Below are 22,619 nucleotides of genomic sequence, written 5' to 3' on the forward strand. Positions count from 1 at the left end.
TTCATACTGACTTGCATTGACTTTATATTGACTCAATAGTTGCATTTCTATTGAATTACCTTGACTTATTCATCAGGTTCACAATGACTCGGTAGTTTAGCTCTCCGCACAGACATAAGTCGCTACTCCTCAAAGTGACTGCTTCACAACTTACAAAAATAGATTTTCAAGTGAAAGTTGTGAAAAACCTATATCTCAATAGAAATATTTTAAGATAGGGATAATGTGCTGACGAGATCCCAAGAGGGCGCTAGTAAAGTCAAAGAGCTATACAAAGCTGTGTCTTGACGTCACTGTCACTATGACGACGGTATGGAATAGATGAGCCTAAAGCGTTATGTCAATTTCTGTTATTTTCACAATATTTTAAGAGCTTAAAATAATACATAGACAAGTCTGTGTATTACTAAACTAGTAAATACCTTTCTTCTGCTCTCCACGATCTCTGACAAATTCAGAGATATAACAGCGTTAAGTTATTTAACGGCGCTGTCCGTACAGTCTGTTACCTAGGGGAATCCAATGTGTTCGAATACGTCATCATGTCGATGACATAATGGGTTTCCATAGCTACTCTTTTGAACAGTAGTGGTGTAGTATTGTCTGATGGAAGTATTTAACCACATATGCTGTTTCTACCATAAGCTAGTTAACATGAGGAAAGATTCCAAGCCTGGAATTTTTCAAACAGTTTCTAAAGACGCGCGTGCGTACTTACGTAGATAGCTGTCAGGTGCAGATTGTCAACAGACGAGAGTTCAAAAACATCAGACACCTACTGGGTAAAGCGCGGGAATCATGGCCTCTGTCGCCGCGTGGCTTCCTTTCGCTCGCGCGGCTGCTATCGGATGGGTGCCAGTTGCTAACAATCCACTCCCCGCCCCTCCAGTAACGAAAGCCAAAGCCAAAAAAGACGAAAAGATTATAATTAATATCAGCGGGCGCCGTTTCGAAACGTGGCGGAATACGGTAGAGAAGTACCCCGATACGCTGCTGGGCTCAAACGAAAGAGAATTCTTCCTGGACGAAGAAAGCCAGGAGTACTTTTTCGATCGAGATCCGGACTTGTTCCGGCACATTTTAAATTATTACCGCACGGGAAAGCTCCACTTCCCAAAACACGAGTGCCTGATGGCGTACGACGAGGAATTGGCTTTCTTCGGTGTTATCTCGGAAGCGATCGGGGTCTGTTGTTACGAAGAGTATAAAGACAAAAGACGGGAAAATACCGAGCGAATCATGGACGACAAATTGTCGGAAACGAACGAACCGAACGATACATCCGGTTATACAATCCAGGAGAAAATGTGGAGGGCGTTCGAGAACCCTCACACGAGCACGGCGGCTCTAGTGTTCTATTACGTAACCGGATTTTTCATCGCGGTGTCGGTGTTGGCTAACGTTGTAGAGACAATTCCTTGCGGAGAGAGCTCAGACACAGGAGAAAAAATATCCTGCGGCGACATCTACAAGACGGCGTTTTTCTGCCTGGACACCGCCTGCGTCATGATATTCACAGCCGAGTACCTACTGCGCTTGTACGCAGCTCCGAGCAGATGTCACTTCATCAGGAGTGTCATGTCTGTTATTGACGTGGTCGCTATCTTACCCTACTACATAAGTTTGGGGATGACCCATAACGAAGACGTTTCGGGAGCATTCGTTACCCTGCGAGTATTTCGTGTCTTTCGCATCTTCAAGTTTTCCAGACACTCCCAGGGACTGCGTATCCTAGGGTACACCTTGAAGAGCTGTGCCTCGGAACTAGGGTTTCTCGTCTTCTCCCTGGCTATGGCTATCATAATTTTCGCTACCGTCATGTTCTATGCAGAAAAAAATGTAAGAGAAACAAACTTCACCAGTATACCCTCATCTTTCTGGTACACAATTGTTACCATGACCACCCTGGGGTGAGTGAATCTTAATTATATGTTGTATCTCTTTATGTCATTAACTCAGCTGTCTGATACACTATAGTTACCATAACAACCATAGTGTGAGTGAATCTTACAAATACGTTGTATCACTTTATGACGTTTTCTCAACTCTTTAATACCCTACAGTTACCATAACAACCATAGTGTCAATAAATCTAATAAATATGTTATATCTCTTTATGCCATTCACTCAGCTATTTAGTACACTATAGTTGCCATGACTACTATAATGTGAGTGAATCTCATAAATACGTTGTCTCACTTTATGTCTATTTTAATGAAGTTCTTGACGTTTTTGTTGTTGTTTTTTTAATTTCGAGCTACACGAGGGCTATCTGCGCTAGCCGTCTCTAATTTTTCAGTCTAAGACTAGACGGAAGGCACTTAGGCATCGTCGACCACCACCAGCTCTTCGGCTACACTTTTACCAATGGATAATGGGATTGACCGTCACATTATAACGCCCCCACGGCTGACAGGGCGAGCATGATTGGTGCAACGGGGATTCGAGCCCGCGACCCTCAGATAACGAGAGAACGCCTTAACCCACCTGGCCATATCGGGCCTGTTCTTGACGAAGAAAGATAGAACTGTTCCTTACCTGGATGTCTCTATTTTAATAAAGTTCTAGACGAAGAAATCTAGAACTGTTCCTTACTTAAATGTATATTTTAATGAAGTTATTCACGAAGAAGGCTAGAACTATCCCTTACTCGCATGTCTATTTTAATAAAATTCTTGACGAAGAGAGGTATAACTGTTCATTACTCGCATGTCTATTTTAATAAAGTTCATGACGAAGAAAGATAGAACTGTTTCTTCTCTGGATGTCTTATTTTAATGAATTTCTTAACGAAGAAACCTAGAACCATTCCTTTCGTGGATGTCTTCTCACAATGAAGATCTCGACCGAGATAGGTGGAACTGTTCCTCATCTGGATGTCTTATTTTAATAAAGTTCTTTACCAAGAAAGGCAGAATTATTCCTTATCTGGAAGTCTTACTGTAATAAAATTCTTTATCAAAAAACTAGAACTCTTCCTCATCTGGATGTCTCTATTTGAATAGAGTTCTTCACGATGAAAGCTACAACTCTTCCTTACGTGGATGTCTTATTTTTATAAAGATCTTGACCGAGATAGGTGGAACCGTTCTTCATATGCATGTATTATTTAAATAAAGTTCTTCAACAAGAAAGCGAGAACTGTTCCTTATCTGGATGTCTTGTTGTAATGAAGTTCTTCACAAAGAAAGCAACAACTGTTCCTCATCTGAATGTCTCTATTTGAATAAAGTTCTTGACGAAGAGAAATTGAACTGTTCCTTATCTGAATATCTTATTTTAATAGAGCTCTTCACCAAGAAAGATAGAACTATTTCTTCTCTGGATATCTTATTTTAATAAACTTCTCAACGAAGAAAGCTAGGACCGTTCCTTTCCTGGATGTCTCTATTTTAATAAAGTTCTTTGACGAAAAAATCTAGAACTGTTCCTTACTTGGATGTCTATTTTAATGACGTTCATGACGAAGAAAGGTAGTACTATTCCTTACCTGGCTGTCTATTTGAATAAAGTTCTTGACGAAGAAAGATAGATCTTTTCCTTCTCTGGATGTCTCTATTTCAATAAAGTTCTTGACGAAGAAAGCTAGAACTGTTTCTTAACTGGATGTCTATTGAAATAAAGTTACTGACGAAGAAAGATAGAACTGTTCCTTACCTAGATGTTTATATTTTAATAAAGTTCTTGAGGAAGAAAGCCAGAACTGTTTCTTACTTGGAAGTCTATTTGAATAAAATTCTTGGCGAAGAAAATTAGAACCGTTCCTTATCTGGATGTCTTATTTTAATAAAGTACTTCATCAAAAAAGATAGAACTGTTTCTTCTCCGGATATGTTATTTTGATAAAGTTCTTGACGAAGAAAGCTGGAACTGTTCCTTACCTGGATGTCTATTTGAATAAAGTTCTTGACGAAGAAAGATAGAATTGTTCCTTACCTGGATGACTTACTGTAATAAAATTCTTTACCGAGAAAGCTGGAACTATTCCTTCTCTGGATGTCTCTATTTCATTAAAGTTCTTGACGAATAAATACAGAAATGTTTCTTACATGGATGTTCCTATTTTAATAAAGTTCTTCACCAAGAAAGATAGAACTGTTTCTTCTCAGGATGTCTTATTTTAATAAAGTTCTTGGCGAAGAAAGCTAGAACTGTTCCTTACCTGGATGTCTATGTTAATAATGTTCTCACCAAGAAAGCTGGAACTGTTCCTTATCTGGATGTCTGTATTTTAATAAAGTCCTTGACCAAGAAAGGTGGAACCGTTCTTCACCTGGATGTCTTACTTTAATACATTCTTTACCAAGAAAGGTAGAACTGTTCCTATAGTTAATGTTAAGATCAAAGAAACAAAATCTTCCCACTAGAAGTATAAAACCCGATTTATAACAGTCTGAGCCCCTCAGACTTACCTCTGAGCCGTCGGGGGGAAAGTCTTTAAAAGTAAATAAGGTGTTTAATTCAGCTTAAACATGTATACTCTGACAACATACCGCCCGTTATTGAGTCTAGCTGGCGGTAAATAAAACATTTATATGTAATATATAAATATGTAATATTCTGATGACATTCCTACACACAGTTTACCAGATATCAGTTGTTTGAGTTTGTATATGCGCTATTTAGAAAAACATGAATTTCCAAAGTAAATCCAAGGTCGGTTTGTTTTTAGTAGAGTATCCAAGGTAAACCCAACGTAGAGATGTTACGTTGCTACATCTTACCCTCTCGATATAATCAAGATAAAGTTGCATCAACATAATGTCTACTTAAAAGAGCAAATCAGCTAATACCAAATATATCCTGGCCAAACACTTGTCAGGAAATCATGTATATTCTTAACCACGACCAATAGAAAACTAACAATATCTTTGGTTACGTGTCGGTAGCAATGCCTTGAACGGATATTGGTTGCAATACCTTGACCAGGTGTCTGTAGTAATACTTTGAATGGTTGTCTGTACCAATACCTTGACTTAGTGTCTCTCATATTATTAACCTTGACTAGATGTCTAATACCTTTACTGGTTGTATGTACCAATACCTTGACTACGTTCTATAGCAATACCTCGACTGGTAGTCTGCAGCAGTACCATGACTAGGTGCCTATAGCAATACTTTGACTAGGTGTCGTTAGCAATACCTTGACTACGCGTACTTAGTTATATCTTGATTGGTTGTACTTAATACCTAATAGTACTTATCAAATCTATTTTAATATATTTTAACACCTGATGCTGTTTATCAAATTTATTTTAATATTTTAACACCTGATGGTATTTATCAAATCTACTTCAATATTTTAACATGTGACAGTATTTATCAAATTTCAATATTTTAACACCTGATTGTATTTATCAAATCTATTTTAATATTTTAACACCTAATGGTATTTATCAAATCTATTTTAGTATTTTAACGTCTAATGGTATTTATCAAATCTATTTTAGTATTTTAACACCTGATGGTACTTATCAAATCTATTTTAATATTTTAACACCTAATGGTATTTATCAAATCTATTTTAATACTTTAACACCTGATGGTATTTATCAAATTTATTTTAATATTTTAACACCTGATAGCATTTATCAAATTTATTTTAATATTTTAACATCTGATGGCATTTATCAAATCTACTTTAATATTTTACCACCTTATGGTATTTATCAAATCTAGTTTAATATTTTAACACCCGATTGCATTTTGATTAAACTCCCAGACGCCACCCAACACGCCCTCTATATTTTGTATTCTATATACTCTTCAAAAAAAGAAAAGCAAAAGGCAAAATATGAGACAAATTGTTAACAAGTTTATTCCGGGGACTTCTGTATGACATGTGTGAAACTTTGCACTTTCACTGCTGAACATCCAAAGTCGGCAAAGGCGAAGTCCACGCTCACTAGATGAAGTTTAACGTCACTCAACGTCAATAACGAGTATACCCCCCGTGAGCATCAATAACTGCTTGGCATCTCCTGCCCGTGGAAGCGATGAGATGACGAATCACGTCCTGTGGAATGGCTGTCCACTCAGTCTGCAAAGCTGCTGCAAGCTGAGGTAGAGTCTGCGGTTGAGGTTGTCGCCGTCGCAGACGTCGGTCCAACTCGCCCCAAAGATGTTCGATGGGGTTTAAATCTGGTGATCTGGAGGGCCAGGTAAGAACGTTGATGTTGTGGTGTCTCAAGAAGACAGTGGTGAGTCGGGCTGTGTGAGGACGGGCGTTGTCATGTTGAAAAACGTCGTTGACGTTCACCATGATGGGTTGCACATGGGGCCTAAGAATCTCGTAGACGGTTGCATACGGTCTGATCGGAAATCCTACGCAGCCCTGGTATGGTTGAGGCAGTAGACGTCGCAGTGGTGGTCCTATCCCGAGGGTGACGTAACCGGATGTTGGGATCTTGTGCGGGCGTGGTTACACGAGGTCTGCCAGATCGTGGACGGTCACGAGTTGATCCATGTTGTTGGTGACGATTCCATAGCCTTGTGATGGTGCTTGGGTGGACATTCACAGCTCTGGCAACATCTGATCGAGATTCGTCTATTTCCATACGACCAATGGCGTTGTTGCGTTGTGCTTCAGTCAGTCTTGGCATAACTGTATTGCGTGTCGGTGGCTTAACACTGAGCTATGGAAACCGAGAACCCGTCACTTTTATAGGGATTTTGCACATGTTGCACTTGCAGAACATGCAGATCTCTCAAACAAATTTATTGGACACGCATGCATTTTGGCGAAAATTCCGATGTTTTCCTCCGTTTTCAAAGTGCACAACTTTTATTGTCATTTTGGTCTGACAATCAGTGCCTTAACACGTGTAACATCACATACTCTGAGCTTGTAACGTTATTATATTTCTCTTTAAAATAAGAAAAATATCCCTTTTGCGTTTCTTGTTTTGAAGAGTATAGTTTGCACCGTGTGGTAATGTATTTTAGTAACAAAATGTTAAGACTGTTTACAAGTTTTATGCAAAACATATTTTTGATGACGATTTAATATATTCTAAACAGGTTACAGGAATTAAGATGAACGATTTTATTAAAAAGGTTTTCTTTTAGAAAACAAACAACACTTCTCTCACAAATACCTTGCAATCTGAAAGTTGCGGGCTGTAATCCCCATCGCACCAAACATGCTTGCCCTGTCAGCCGTGGGAACGTTATAATGTGACGGTCAATCCCACTATTCGTTGGTAAGAGTAGCCCAAGAGTTGGCGGTGGGTGGTAATGACTAGCTGCCTTCCCCTAGTCTTACATTGCAAAATTAGGGACAACTAGCGCAGATAGCCCTCGTGTAGCTTTGCGCGAAATTAAAAAAACAAACAAAAACAAAACAAACTCACAAACACCATAAAAACTGATTTATAATTATGCCTCTTTCATATTCTTCTAATACGGTAGTTAAACTTGTTGCGTGCGTTCTAAGGAGATGTTAAAAATCAATAAGTTTTTATTTTTCAAATTAAAGCGCAAAAAGGAACAAATTACAAACTGTAATGTACTTGGCCTTTATGGATTTTATATTAAAGCTACCGTTACTCGGTAAAGAAAAAAAAACATCTATTGCTTTAGAAATATCGTTTAAAGAAGAAACTGGAAAACTTAGCCTTTCCTGTCTTCGATAAATTTGATTAACGTCAGAGAAATAATGAAAACAAAATATTGTTGGCTAGAGAAATAGTGATGTGAATATAGTGTTGTATAGAGAAATAGTGAATAAAACATATTGATGGCTAGAGAAATAGTGATGTGAATATAGTGTTGTATAGAGAAATAGTGAATAAAACATATTGTTGGCTAGAGAAATGTTTCTCATCAAATAAGTTAATAATCATGTGTCATTGTTTTCCAATATAGGGTAGGTGCTTGTTGTTGGGGTTAGAATATTTTACTGATAATAGTGATGTGAATATAGTGTTGTATAGAGAAATAGTGAATAAAACATATTGATGGCTAGAGAAATAGTGATGTGAATATAGTGTTGTATAGAGAAATAGTGAATAAAACATATTGATGGCTAGAGAAATAGTGATGTGAATACAGTGTTGTATAAAGAAATAGTGAATAAAACATATTGATGGCTAGAGAAATAGTGATGTGAATATAATGTTGTATAGAGAAATAGTGAATAAAACATATTGCTGGCTAGAGAAATAGTGATGTGAATATAGTGTTGTATAGAGAAATAGTGAATAAAACATATTGATTGGCTAGAGAAATAGTGATGTGAATATAGTGTTGTATAGAGAAATAGTGAATAAAACATATTGATGGCTAGAGAAATAGTGATGTGAATATAGTGTTGTATAGAGAAATAGTGAATAAAACATATTGATGGCTAGAGAAATAGTGATGTGAATATAGTGTTGTATAGAGAAATAGTAAATAAAACATATTGCTGGCTAGATAAATAGTGATGTGAATATAGTGTTGTATAGAGAAATAGTGAATAAAACATATTGATGGCTAGAGAAATAGTGATGTGAATATAGTGTTGTATAGAGAAATAGTGAATAAAACATATTGATGGCTAGAGAAATAGTGAGACAACGTTTTTCTTTTATAACATGTCTATTTAGTGATTTCTTGTCTACATGAAGACGTAGGAATAAAAACATTTTAAATACAGTAATCAAGTCTTTTCTCTTCTGCTGTCTACAGTTTAGTTTTGAACACAGTAAACGTATCGGAAAAACTGTCGATTAAACTTAGTTACCCTCAACAAGGACAAAAATTTAGTAAAGACATGAAATTAGATTTTAGAACAAAAGTCTGAATTTTAATAAGATCCTAAAAACTATAGAATTTAAGTATTATATCGCTCCCTAGTGGCGAAAAGAAATGTCTTGTGACTTACAATACTGAAAACCGGGTTTCGATACCCGTAATGTGTAGCTTTGTGCTTAACTACAAAACAATCAAACAAGCAATGTATTATAAGAGCGGGAGAGAATTTAAGAGAAATACAGCGGGTTACATACACAGTGTCTCCAACTGTTACCAGGAACTTAACTGCTGGAAACGTTAGTGACTTCATGGAAACAACCAGGACTGGCAGGAAAGTGTGACTAGCTGAATTAAGAAGGTACAATTATTTCATAATAAAGAGAAACTAGCATCTGTCTGCACATACGAAAACACATTTTCTAACACACTACATGCAAGTGTCATCTACTATAAGGTTAAAGTTAAAGATGATATTTATAAGAATAAAGAAGCTGATTGAATATTTAGATGATACCGTTTTCTTGATACTGATATATATTTATACTTACTACATATTACTTTTATTTGACTAAATCGTTTGTAACGCCTGTTTCTCATCAAATAAGTAAATAATCATGTGTCATTGTTTTCCAATATAGGGTAGGTGCTTGTTGTTGGGGTTAGAATATTTTACTGATAATTAACTCGTAACTAATTCACAAGCCACACTTTGATACGGTCGTTGTCAGTACCTACCAAACCATCTGTGGAGGGAAGAACAAGTTAGGACATCTCTGTCAAGGGGACGTGGGGTGTCTGAGACATTGAATAAAAAAAGGGGGGAAAAATGATCTCAGAAACTTAATAGAAACAAAATTCAAAAACACAGATATGTCTATTAATCAATCATACCAGATAAAAAGACTGTGAGATAAATGAAATAATACTAAAATAACAGGGTATGACTATAATGTTTGTCCTTATTGTGTAGCTGTATGTTTCAACAATAAGTTATTATTATTGTAAAGCTATATGTTAGAACAATAAGTTATTGTGAAACTGTATGTTAGAACAATACCTCGTTATTATTGTGAAGCTGTATGTTAGAACAATACCTCGTTATTATTGTAAAGCTGTATGTTAGAACAATACCTCGTTATTATTGTGAAGCTGTATGTTAGAACAATACCTCGTTATTATTGTGAAGCTGTATGTTAGAACAATACCTCGTTATTATTGTGAAGCTGTATGTTAGAACAATACCTCGTTATTATTGTGAAGCTGTATGTTAGAACAATACCTCGTTATTATTGTGAAGCTGTATGTTAGAACAATACCTCGTTATTATTGTGAAGCTGTATGTTAGAACAATACCTCGTTATTATTGTGAAGCTGTATGTTAGAACAATACCTCGTTATTGTTGTGAAGCTGTATGTTAGAACAATACCTCGTTATTATTGTGAAGCTGTATGTTAGAACAATACCTCGTTATTGTTGTGAAGCTGTATGTTAGAACAATACCTCGTTATTATTGTGAAGCTGTATGTTAGAACAATACCTCGTTATTATTGTGAAGCTGTATGTTAGAACAATACCTCGTTATTATTGTGAAGCTGTATGTTAGAACAATACCTCGTTATTATTGTGAAGCTGTATGTTAGAACAATACCTCGTTATTATTGTGAAGCTGTATGTTAGAACAATACCTCGTTATTATTGTGAAGCTGTATGTTAGAACAATACCTCGTTATTATTGTGAAGCTGTATGTTTTGGTCAAAGTGCTGTCAACTAAAGTTACAAACTATGATCCTAACAATCATGTCGTTGGGCTAAAAACTATGATATGACATATTGTTATAGGCGTGGTTTAGGTTGAAGAACCCACATTCTTTACATATATCCGCTCAGAGTTTAGCTGCCTTGGCCAGGGCAATCCTTCATCTCGTTGTACCAAGCAGGATAAGAAGGATCACGTGTGAAAGTTACAACATATTCCCAGCAGTATAAGTGTGCTTTTATAGAAGGGTTAGGATAAATCCTGGGGTTTCCCTGACAGTAGCGACTTTACTTCTGCGGCTGTTTATCCAAAAGGAAATAAAGAAAGAAAGAAAAACTAGCTACGAAAACTTCAATAACATCAAAAGAGTGAATATTGGCTAAGCCTCAAAATTACTAAATTGTAGTCTGACAAAACTAAAATAGGAACTAACCTGTTTTAGTGACTTAAAACTACTTAACAAAGAAAGTTACCAATACAAAAATACTGCTGTCGTAGTAAAGTGGTTCTAGTCACTAGTAAAGTGTTTTGTTTTAATTAACACAAGTATAGTGAAGTGGTTCTAGTAACTAGTAAAGTGTTTTGTTTTAATTAACACAAGTATAGTGAAGTGGTTCTAGTAACTAGTAAAGTGTTTTGTTTTAATTAACACAAGTATAGTAAAGTGGTTCTAGTAACTAGTAAAGTGTTTTGGTTTAATTAACACAAGTATAGTGAAGTGGTTCTAGTAACTAGTAAAGTGTTTTGTTTTAATTAACACAAGTATAGTGAAGTAGTTCTTTCACTAGTAAAGTGTTTTGTTTTAATTAACACAAGTATAGTGAAGTAGTTTTTTCACTAGTAAAGTGTTTTGTTTTAATTAACACAGGTATAGTGAAGTGGTTCTTTCACTAGTAAAGTGTTTTGTTTTAATTAACACAGGTATAGTGAAGTGGTTCTAGTAACTAGTAAAGTGTTTTGTTTTAATTAACACAAGTATAGTGAAGTAGTTCGTTCACTAGTAAAGTGTTTTGTTTTAATTAACACAAGTATAGTGAAGTAGTTCTTTCACTAGTAAAGTGTTTTGTTTTAATTAACACAGGTATAGTGAAGTGGTTCTTTCACTAGTAAAGTGTTTTGTTTTAATTAACACAGGTATAGTGAAGTGGTTCTTTCACTAGTAAAGTGTTTTGTTTTAATTAACACAGGTATAGTGAAGTAGTTCTTTCACTAGTAAAGTGTTTTGTTTTAATTAACACAGGTATAGTGAAGTGGTTCTAGTCACTAGTAAAGTGTTTTGTTTTAATTAACACCGGTATAGTGAAGTGGTTCTAGTCACTAGTATAGTGTTTTGTTTTAATTAACACAGATATGGTGATATGGTTTTTAGTTACTACTAGTGATCTGTTTTTTTATTAATATAGGTATGGTTACACGGTTCCAGCCACCACTAGTGATGTGTTTTGTTTTTATTAACACATATATGGTGACATGGTTCCAGCTACTACTAGTGATGTGTTTTGTTTTTATTAACACAGGTATAGTGATATGGTTTTTAGTTACTACTAGTGATCTGTTTTTTTATTAACACAGGTATAGTGACATAACTCTAGCCACTATTAGTGATGCATTTTGTTTTTATTAACACAGATATGGTGACATGGTTCCAGCCACAGTTATGGGTAAGGTTGTAGGTGGGGTCTGCTCACTGAGTGGCGTGCTTGTCATCGCTCTACCAGTTCCTGTTATAGTTTCAAACTTTTCTCGAATCTACCACCAAAACCAGAGGGCAGACAAACGAAAAGCTCAAAAGGTTTTACTGACTTTTTGTTTCTATCTTAATAAGGAGTTGATGTGAAAGATATCTAAGGCTATTTATGACTGGAGGTCAATATATAAGATAATGTATAGTGGAGAATAATATATAAGGTAACTTATAGTTGGTGGACAATATATAAGGTAATGTATAGTTGGTGGACAACATATAAGGTAATGTATAGTTGGTGGACAATATATAAGGTAATTTATAGTTGGTGGACAATCTATAAGGTGATTTATAGTTGGTGGACAATATATAAAATGATTTATAGTTGGTGGACAATATATAAGGTAATTTATAGTTAGTGGACAATATATAAGGTGATTTATAGTTGGTGGACAATATATAAGGTAATTTATAGTTAGTGGACAATATATAAGGTGATTTATAGCTGGTGGCAATATATAAGGTAATTTAAAGTTGGAGGACAATATGTAAGATAATGTATAGAGGAGAACAATATATAAGATAATGTACAGAGGAGAACAATATAAGGTAATTTATAGTTGAAGGTCAAAGATGAATAATTATTTTCTTGTACTGAAGTAACAGTATTGAGAAATGAGTTATATTTCTTAAAATGGTTTTGATATATTTGTAAGTTAATGACCTGGGAAAGCCAGTGTACTGAAAAACATCACTGACCTTCAAGGACGATGGATTGGTCTAAAAGTATAGCTGTTTAAATCCATCTTCGTTACCAGTTACACTTTATGTCGGAAACAAAAACTAATTTTTCTTTCATTTTTCTCAAATGATCATCCAATATTTAAAAACTGAAATCCTATATAGATCCAAAATACCCCATTTAATAATTATTTACATTTAACAAATATTATTTTTATAAAGACTTAAATGACTTCTGTTTAGACATCCTTAATCTTAATCCTACAGAGATCCCAACATTAACTGATCACTTCCTTTATAATCTCTGAGTCATTAAAAAAACGTATAAACTCTCCCAATCTTCCTAAAAATATTGTAAGAATTGAAATAACAGAACTATAAATCCTACTATTTAAAGATGTTTGTTGCAGTGTGTGCATGTGTATGCCCCTTGACACTTCTTATAATTTTGAATATAGACCTGTCAAATATGTTTAATCAACTAGGTCTGGTTTAGGATGTGTCAAAACATTTTCCTTTTAATAACTCCAATGTTAGTTTAATACAGGTCAATCAGTAGGGTAGCCACCAGGGTTACCATGAGATTTTTCCAGTTTCCTTGTCATTACATAAGGTATACATAGTGTGTACATTCAACATTACTGGCATATTTAGGACAAACAGTGTTTATAGTCATAACTGTAAAACATTAATTCAGCTACTGCATTTTGTTTTTAAGTCCCATCAATTATTTAAAAGATTTCTTTTTCACACATTATTTATACATACACTGCTGGCTAAAATTTTAAGGCCAACGGACATAAAGAAAAAATATGCATTTTGCGTTGTTAGACTCAACCACTTATTTAAGCAGAGCTTCGAAAGATGAAAATAAGAAAAGAGAAAATTAAAAAAACGTTTTTAGCATTTAATAGAGAAAATGTGAACACTATGAAATTAGCCTAAATACTAGCTAGTCAAAAGTTTAAGACCATACTAAAATGAAGCGTTAATCGGTAAACACGTAACGAAATTTAGTCATTTATGTTCAAGCACTAGCATTGTTACCATCTCTCACTGACACCTCCTGTGTTACATTGGGTAAAAACATGTCAAAGGCTAAAAGGTTAACGGAGTTGAAACGTGGCAGAATTGTCAAGCTGCAAAAGCAAGGTCTCTCTCAGCGTGCCATCGTTGGTGAGATTGGGTAAAACTGCTGTTGCAAATTTCTTAAAAGACCCTGAGAGATACGGAACGAGAATTTCAAGTGGTCGGTCCAAGAAAATTTCGCCGGCGTTAAGCAGGAGGATTCGACGGGTTGTCCAGCAAGACACCAGTCGATCGTCGAACCAGATTAAGGCCCTTACGGACGGAAAATGCAGCTCAAGAACAATAAGACGGCATGTACGAGAGAAAAGCTTTAAAAACCGTAAACGTCTTCAAAGGCCACGCCTACTTCCACACCGCGAAATAGCTCAGTTAAACTTTGCTGAGAAGCACCAAACATGGGACGTAGAAAAGTGGAAGAAAGTTTTGTTCTCTGATGAGAAAAAATTTAACCTGGATGGTCCAGATGGCTTCCAACGTTACTGGCACGATAGGTATATCCCACCGGAGACATTTTTTACACGACACAGTGGAGAAGGTTCCATCATGATCTGGGGTGCTTTCTCCTTCCATGGAACAATGGAGCTTCAGGTTATACAGGGGCGTCAAACAGCGGCTGGCTACATTGGAATGTTGGAGAGACTGAATGCCCTCGCTTGTGTGGAAATGACTGGATCTTTCATCAGAACAACGCTGCAATCCACAATGCCCTTAGAACAAAGGACTTTTTCATGGTGAATTACGTGATTCTTTTGTATCATCCAGCGTGTTCGCCCGAACTGAACCCCATTGAAAATGTTTGGGGTGGATGGCAAGGGAAGTCTATAGAAATGGACGTCAATTCCAAACAGTGCATGATTTTTGTGAAGCCATCTTCACCACTTGGAATAACATTCCAGTCAGCCTTCATTGGCTTTAAGATTTTAGCCAGCAGTGTACGAAACAGTAGCCTCTCTCCATAAAATCAGTACATTAATTACATAAACAATTTGCTAACCTTCAGAAAGTTCTCACTGTGTACACCTCTCAGAGAACTTAATCAATGATATGTTACGATGACTAATTCCACTTGTTGTAGCATAAAATGTGTTTTATTAAGTTAACTCTTTACACTTCTTGTAACATGGAACATGTTTTATTACGTTAACTCCACACACTTGTTGTAGCATAGAATGTGTTTTGTTACCTTAACTCCATACACTTGTACCATAGCACGTGTTTTATTACGTTTCTCCTTACACTTCTTGTAGCATAGCACGTGTTTTATTACGTTAACTCTATACACTTGTCGTAGCATAGAATATATTTTATTAAGTTAACTCCGTATACTTGTTCTAGCATGGAACGTGTTTTATTACGTTCAGTTCACTTCGTACACTTGCAGTGTAGCACGTGCTTTATTACATTAACTCCGTATACTTGTTGTAGCATTGAATGTGCTTTGTAACGTTAACTCTACACACTTGTTGTAGTCTAGAACGATTTTTATTACGTTATCTCCATACACTTGTTTTAGGACAGAACGTGTTTTATTGCGTTATCTCCGTACATTTGTCGTAGCATAGAACGTGTTTTATTAAGTTAACTCTATAAACTTGTCTTAACAAGAAACATATGATAACGTAAACTCCATATACACTGTACTTGTTGTAGCACAGAACATGTTTTATTATGTTAACTCTATCCACTTGGTGTAGCATAGAACGTGTTTTATTACTCTGTACACTTGCAGTGTACCACGTGCCTTATTACATTAACTCCGTACACTTGTTGTGGCATTGAACGTGTTTTATTACGTTAGCTCCGTACCATTGTTGCAGCATAGAATGTGTTTTACTACGTTAACTCCATACACTTGTCGAAGCATTGTACGTTTTATTACGTTAACTCCATACACTTGTTGTAGCATAGAACGTGTTCTATTACATTAACTTCCTACGCTATTTGCATGGTACGTATTTAATTACGTTAACTCCGTATACTTTTTGTAACATGGAATATGCTATATTACCTTAACTTTATACACTTGTTGTAGCACAGAACATGTTATTACGTTATCTCTATACATTTGTTGTAACATGAAATGTGTTTTATTATGTTAACTCCATACACTTGTTATAACATAGAACGTGTTTTATTACGTTAATTCCATACACTTGTTGTATCATAGAATGCGTTATTAGGTTAACTCTATACACTTGTTGTAACATGAAGCATGCTTTATTTCGTTAACTCTATGCACTTGTTGCAGCATGGAACATGATTTATTACGTTAACTCCATTCATTTGTTGTAGCATACAACGTGTTTTATTACGTTAACTCCGTCACTTGTTGTAACATGGAACATGTTTTATTACGTTAACACCATAAACTTGTTGTAGCATAGAGCGTGTTTCATTACGCTACTATACAATTGTTGGAACATGAAACGTGTTTTATTATGTTATCTCCACACACTTGTTGTAGCATAAAATGTCTTTTATTACGTTAACTCCCTACACTTGCTGCATAGCACGTGTTTTATCACATTATTTCGGTACACTTATTGTAGCATAGAACGTGTTTTATTACGTTAAATCCGTCACTTGTAGCCCTGTCTTCCTACAGCTGTTGTAGTTTGGAATATATATTTTGTGTCATTTGTTAGGATGTGTCTTTAACGTGTTAATTTTTTACAGTTGAGAAATTATTAAAATCAGACGTACCAGGTTTCACTTGATTCTAAATATAAACTCTGTGACTCCCTGTAAAAATGTTTTCTTAACAAGCACCAAAATAAACTAGTTCTGTTTAATGAATGAGTTTAGTACATCACTTTCATACAAAAGAGGTGAATAACCACATGATCTCTTTTTTATTTTACACGTTTTTACCTGAACAAAAAAATGTCGAACTACATTCGCAAACTGACCTGTTAACATAAACAACCAGATGCCGCTTCTGTATACTGTAACTTTAAAAAAGGGATTTTCTTGCATTTAAGTTGTATTATATTAACAATGTGAACTCAGACCTGCCTCAGTTGAGTTAGTGTTATAGCCACGTTACTCATGTTATATATTTCGTTATTCGTTTAATAATGCTAAGTTGGTTTTGTCACTATACTACTTACGTTATGTATTTCATTATTTGTTTAATAATGCTGAGTTTGTTTGTTTTTGAATTTCGCACAAAGCTACTCGAGGGCTATCTGTGCTAGACGTCTCTAATTTAGTAGTGTAAGAGTAGAGGGAAGGCAGCTAGTCATCACCACCCACCGCCAACTCTTGGGCTACTCTTTTACCAACGAATAGTGGGATTAACCGTAACATTATAACGCCCCCCACGGCTGAAAGGGCGAGCATGTTTGGCGCAACGGGGATACGAACCCGCGACCCTCAAATTACGAGTCGCACGCCTTAACACTCTTGGCCATGCCGGGCCTGCTGAGTTGGTTTTGTTACTATATTCCCTTCGTTATATATTTCTTTATTTTTTTAGTAATGCTGAGATGGTTTTGTCACTATACCACTTACGTTATGTATTTCATTATTTGTTTAATAATGCTGAGTTGGTTTTGTTACAATGTTCCCAACGTTATATATTTCTTTATTTTTAGTAATGCTGAGATGGTTTTGTCACTATACTACTTACGTTATGTATTTCAATATTTGTTTAGTAATGTTGAAATATCCAGGTGATATGTTTTGTTTATAATATCTAGGTGATATGTTTTTTTTCTGTCCAGATGATGTGTTTTGTCTCTAGTGTCTGGTTACTGTGGTTTGTCTGTAGTGTGTAGTTAATGTACTCTATCTGTTGTGTCTAGTTAATATATTCGATTTGTTGTGTTCAGATAATGTGACATACGTAGTATAAATATACATATATGGTTTAGTGAAATTAAATAATTATATCTAAGTGAAGTCAAATGAATAAACAAAATAATGAGGAAGTACTTCATTAAAAACAGCACATTCCAACCTCAGAATAATTATATTATAACCATAAACAAAAACACATTAACATGAAATATAAATAACCTGCACATTTTTAACAAAAGGATCCTACGATACAAGCTACAACGTGGGATTATAAAATGTACCCTAGGTTTCGGAGGTGACTGACAAAGTACAGTTACGACAGAAAGTATTCGTACCACTGCGCCCCGAGTAGTTTTTTGCTTATAACTTAAAAAGTATCACGAGTAGGCTAATAGAAGTAAGTTATATTATAAATATTATACTAACACGCATCTACATATATTTTTATGTAAATTAAACGACAAATAAACTGTGTATAAACAAATAACCAAAAATAGGAGGAGCAGAAAGTGTTCATACATTTCAGAACGTGTGAAAAAACTGATATTCCCGTAAAGATTTTTTTTAGTTTGGTGAATAAACTACATTATACCATTCCAGAACTAGACACTGGGTTCATAATTATTGGAATTTAGCCAGCAAAAAATGCGCAATTTAGCGCCGTCTCCGTCATTATCCGCTTGGTAATCATGGCAAACAGGAAACAACTGTCCAATGATTTAAAAAAACCGAATTATTGTAAAATACAAGTCTCGTGTGTCTCTTTCCGGTATTACTACACATCTTAATGTGGCGAAATCTACTGTTCAAAGCATAATTGCCAAGTTTAAGCTTACAGGATCAACTGCTAACCTCCCTCGTTCCGGACGCCCCAACAAAATTCCAAAGAGAACCAAAAGGAAGGTTCTCAGAGAAGTTAGTAGTAACCCTCGTTTAACACGTAATGACATACAGAAACTGGTAAGGGAAACGGGAGTTGGAGTAAGCACCTCTACAGTTACGAACATGTTACGCTCTTCTGGGTTCAAAGCATGCCGTCCTCGTAGAACTCCATATTTAAAGCCTGTTCATTTAGAAGCACGATTGAGGTATGCAAGAAAGCATGTAGATAAACCTTTTACCTATTGGAAGAGTATTCTTTGGCCAGACGAGACTAAAATCGAGCTTTTCGGTCACAATGATGTGCGCTATATTTTCCGTAGGAAGGGGGAACGAAATCTTCCAAAGAACACCATCCCTACAGTTAAACACGGAGGTGGTTCGATCATGTTATGGGGTTCCTTCAGCTCTTCTGGTGTAAGCAGCCTTCACCGCGTCAACAGAATCATGAAAAAAGAAGAATACGTTGATACATTAGGCACTTATATCAAGAATGATGCTCAGAACTTCCGGCTTTGGCGTCGTTGGATCTTCCAGCACGACAATGACACTAAGCACACATCGAAATATGTGCAATCCTGGTTGCAGAGGAACCATATAAGCGTTCTGGAGTGGTCATCGCAGTCACCTGATCTCAATCCAATTGAAAACGTTTGGCACGAATTGAAGACCAGGGTTCATCAGTGTCATCCGAAAAACTTGCAAGAGTTGGAGGGCTTCTTTAAAGAAGAATGGAAGAAAATACCAGTCGAGTACTGTCAAACGATCATGGACGGCTATGAGGAGAGATTGCGCCAAGTAATTCACCTGAAAGGCTACACAACTGACCATTAAAGTAGACGCACGAACACTTTCTGCCCCTCTTATGTTTGGTTATTTGTTTATAAACAGTTTATTTGTCGTTCAATTTACATATAATTTTATGTAGATGTGTGTTAGTATAATATTTATTATATATTATAGTTTCATTATCCTAATTGTGACACTTTTCAAGTTATGAGGAAAAACTACTCACGATGCAGGGGTACGAACACTTTCTGTAGTAACTATGGGACCCATATTGTGGTGGGGATACACTTCTACCATTCTTAACCTCCAATTTGCTAGTCTCACATAAGAAAATTAGAAACTAGGAAAGCGAGATGTGGGTGCTCAATCCCACAACGTTCCACATCTATATCACCCTTCACTGCCTGCAGACAGTTATGCTCTCCCAAGTTAGAATAAGAAACAAAAAGTAAAAGTGAGTACAGGTTTTTTTTTACTAAGCTTTCATATGTATAAATATCCAGTTTGAAATAAATAGGAATTTGCAGTTTGGGTGTCAAAGTTACGTTCCAAGCTATTGTTTGTGTTATAGTTACTGTTCCTAGACATTGTTTGTGTTATAGTTACTGTTCCTAGACATTGTTTGTGTTATAGTTACTGTTCCTAGGCATTGCTTGTATTTGTGGTATAGTTACTGTTCCTAGCTATTGTTTGTATTATATATATTGTTCCTAGGTATTGTTTGTGTTATAGTTACTGTTCCTGCCAATTGGTTGCATTTGTGTTAAAGTTACTGTTCCAACCTTTTGTTTGTATTTATGTAATAGTTACTGTTCCTAGCTAATGTTTGTGTTATAGTTACTGCTCCTACCTGTTAGTTGTATATGTATTATATTTATTGTTCCTAGCTATTGTTAGTATTTGTGTTATAGTTACTGTTCCTAGGTATTGTTTGCATTATAGTTACTGTTCCTAGGTATTATTTGTATTTGTGTTATAGTTACTGTTCCTAGGTATTCTTTGTATTTGTGTTATAGTTACTGAAAACAGCTATTACCATGTGAACTGGATATTTTAACACGTGTTTCACAATAAGCAAATATTTCCAAGTTGTATAGTGATATAAGTAGGATATTGACTACTATTGCATCAGTTGTATCTCAGTCAACCCCGTATTAAGAGAAAGACCTTATCAACACAGGAAAACAGGATGGTGATATGTTAGTCGTCATATATTCTTCCCAACATTAGTTCTATACTAATAACCATCGTAGAAATACATGTATTTACAAACTCAAATCACTATCTGACTTAACAAAACTTTATACAATTGTATCAACAGAAAGACATTTTCTACATGATAGATGAAATTGTTTGTTTTTTAGAAAGCAAGACTGGCAAAGATCAACATAGCTAAAGCAACAAGTGGGGCTGCATTTATTAAAGAGAAGAAAGCTATAAAAGCTCAACTTCAAGCTGTTCCTTCTGCAGAAGAAATGGAAGATAGAACTGAAGATATTTTTAAACTTCAACATCATCATCTTCTCGAATGTTTGGAGAAAACTACGGTAAATATTTTATATATCACTTATAACAGTGAAAGCGCTTCATTCTTAGTGATAAAACCAACATATATAACTACTCCATGTTAAAACATCAACAGATACAACTACTTTGTGTTAAATCACCAGCAGATATACTTAATCCAATATAAAGCACCAAAAGATATAACTATTCAGTGTTAAAACACCAACAGATATAACTACTCTGCATTAAAACACCAACAAATAAACTACTCTGAATTAAAATGCCAACAGATGTTATGTTAATACACTGATTATTGCAGTAAGAAGTTTAAATATTCATTTAAGATGCTAGATGACTACACAATCTTAAATATTTACTGAAGATTCTAGATGACTACATCCACTCAAATATTTATTAAAGATGCTAGATGACTACACTAACTTAAATATTTACTAAAGATGCTAGATGACTACACTCACTTAAATATTTATTGAAGATGCTAGATTACTACACCCACTTGTTTTAATAAAAATTAGGAAACTAAAATATCATTGTTCTACTTTTGTCAGTTTCCTTCTTTGAAATTGTAGTTTGATTTTTCTAACGTATTGTCTGTTGTCATTCTACAATTTCAAGGATGAGGATCAAGTTTATCGGGTATCTTTTATACTCTATTGTGTTGCATTAAAGTAAACTTGATATATTTCAGTAATGTAAAAATGCTGACAAGACAGAAGTTTGAAAAGCCACTAATAATAAAAATTGGACATCTGAAAATATTTATATGATGAATTTGTTATGTTTCTACAAGTTAGTGACTGTGGTAATAATTATATTTTTATCGTTAACATTTTCTAGACATAAAATTTGGGTCCATCATTTTAAATAGTAAGTAATATCATAATTTATAAAAGTATTTGAAAAAAAAATGTATCCCTCAGACATTTTCAACTATATTTGTGATTTTGTAAGACTTTTCTTTACTAAAATAAATGTAAGACACCTCAGTATCTTACTGGCATATCTAGTGAAAATTTTATCATGTTTCTTTAGAATGTTGTTTTGTTTAAAATCAAAGCACTGACTTAGTTTGTGTTGATACATTCCAAGTAATTTGTTGGTGTACAAGATGTTTGTTATGATAAATCTGACATTAATTGAGTGAGAAATATGTTCCTGTGTCCTTTATGTATTTTAGTATATCACTACGATTTGAATTAACTTTGTTATAAGCCAGTTTTAAAAACCACAATCTCTACTAAACGTTTTTTGAATATCTTAAAGTTTACTCCAAAATTTACAATTTTGAACTAAAATCGTTTTTCATGTCTAAAATGAACAGGACAGAGAATTCGTGGAGATAGAAGTCTCCTTCAACGGTCAAGCTAATAGACTTGAGCCCACACCTTCTCTCTCTGCAAAGCCTTTTGTCTCATCTCATGAGAACATTCTACGGTCATGCTGTGGGAGGTGTTGTAGGAAGAAAAAGTACCAGGTATGGTGTATAAAAGTACCAGTAAGGTATATAACGTTATATTGTAAGGTATATAAAAGTACTGGTAAGGTATAATAAAGTACCTGGTAAAGTATATAAAGGTACCTGGTAAGGTATAATAAAGTACCTGATAAGGTATAC

General features: G+C 35.1%; 1 protein-coding gene across 1 annotated transcript in view; it reads left to right on the forward strand.

Annotated features, from left to right (window-relative positions):
• The first annotated feature begins 322 nt into the window (after nucleotides 1-322).
• The window catches only part of LOC143244096 (potassium voltage-gated channel protein Shal-like), a 33,395-nt gene continuing 11,098 nt past the window's right edge, over nucleotides 323-22,619 (forward strand). The window contains exons 1-4 of the mRNA XM_076488164.1: nucleotides 323-1,910; nucleotides 12,124-12,286; nucleotides 20,842-21,024; nucleotides 22,326-22,478. Coding sequence (XP_076344279.1) covers nucleotides 799-1,910; nucleotides 12,124-12,286; nucleotides 20,842-21,024; nucleotides 22,326-22,478 — 1,611 coding nt within the window. The 5' untranslated portion in view covers nucleotides 323-798. The remainder of the gene's footprint in view (nucleotides 1,911-12,123; nucleotides 12,287-20,841; nucleotides 21,025-22,325; nucleotides 22,479-22,619) is intronic.

This window comes from Tachypleus tridentatus, chromosome 2 (genome assembly GCF_004210375.1).
Source record: "Tachypleus tridentatus isolate NWPU-2018 chromosome 2, ASM421037v1, whole genome shotgun sequence".
Classification (NCBI taxonomy): Eukaryota; Metazoa; Arthropoda; class Merostomata; order Xiphosura; family Limulidae; genus Tachypleus; species Tachypleus tridentatus.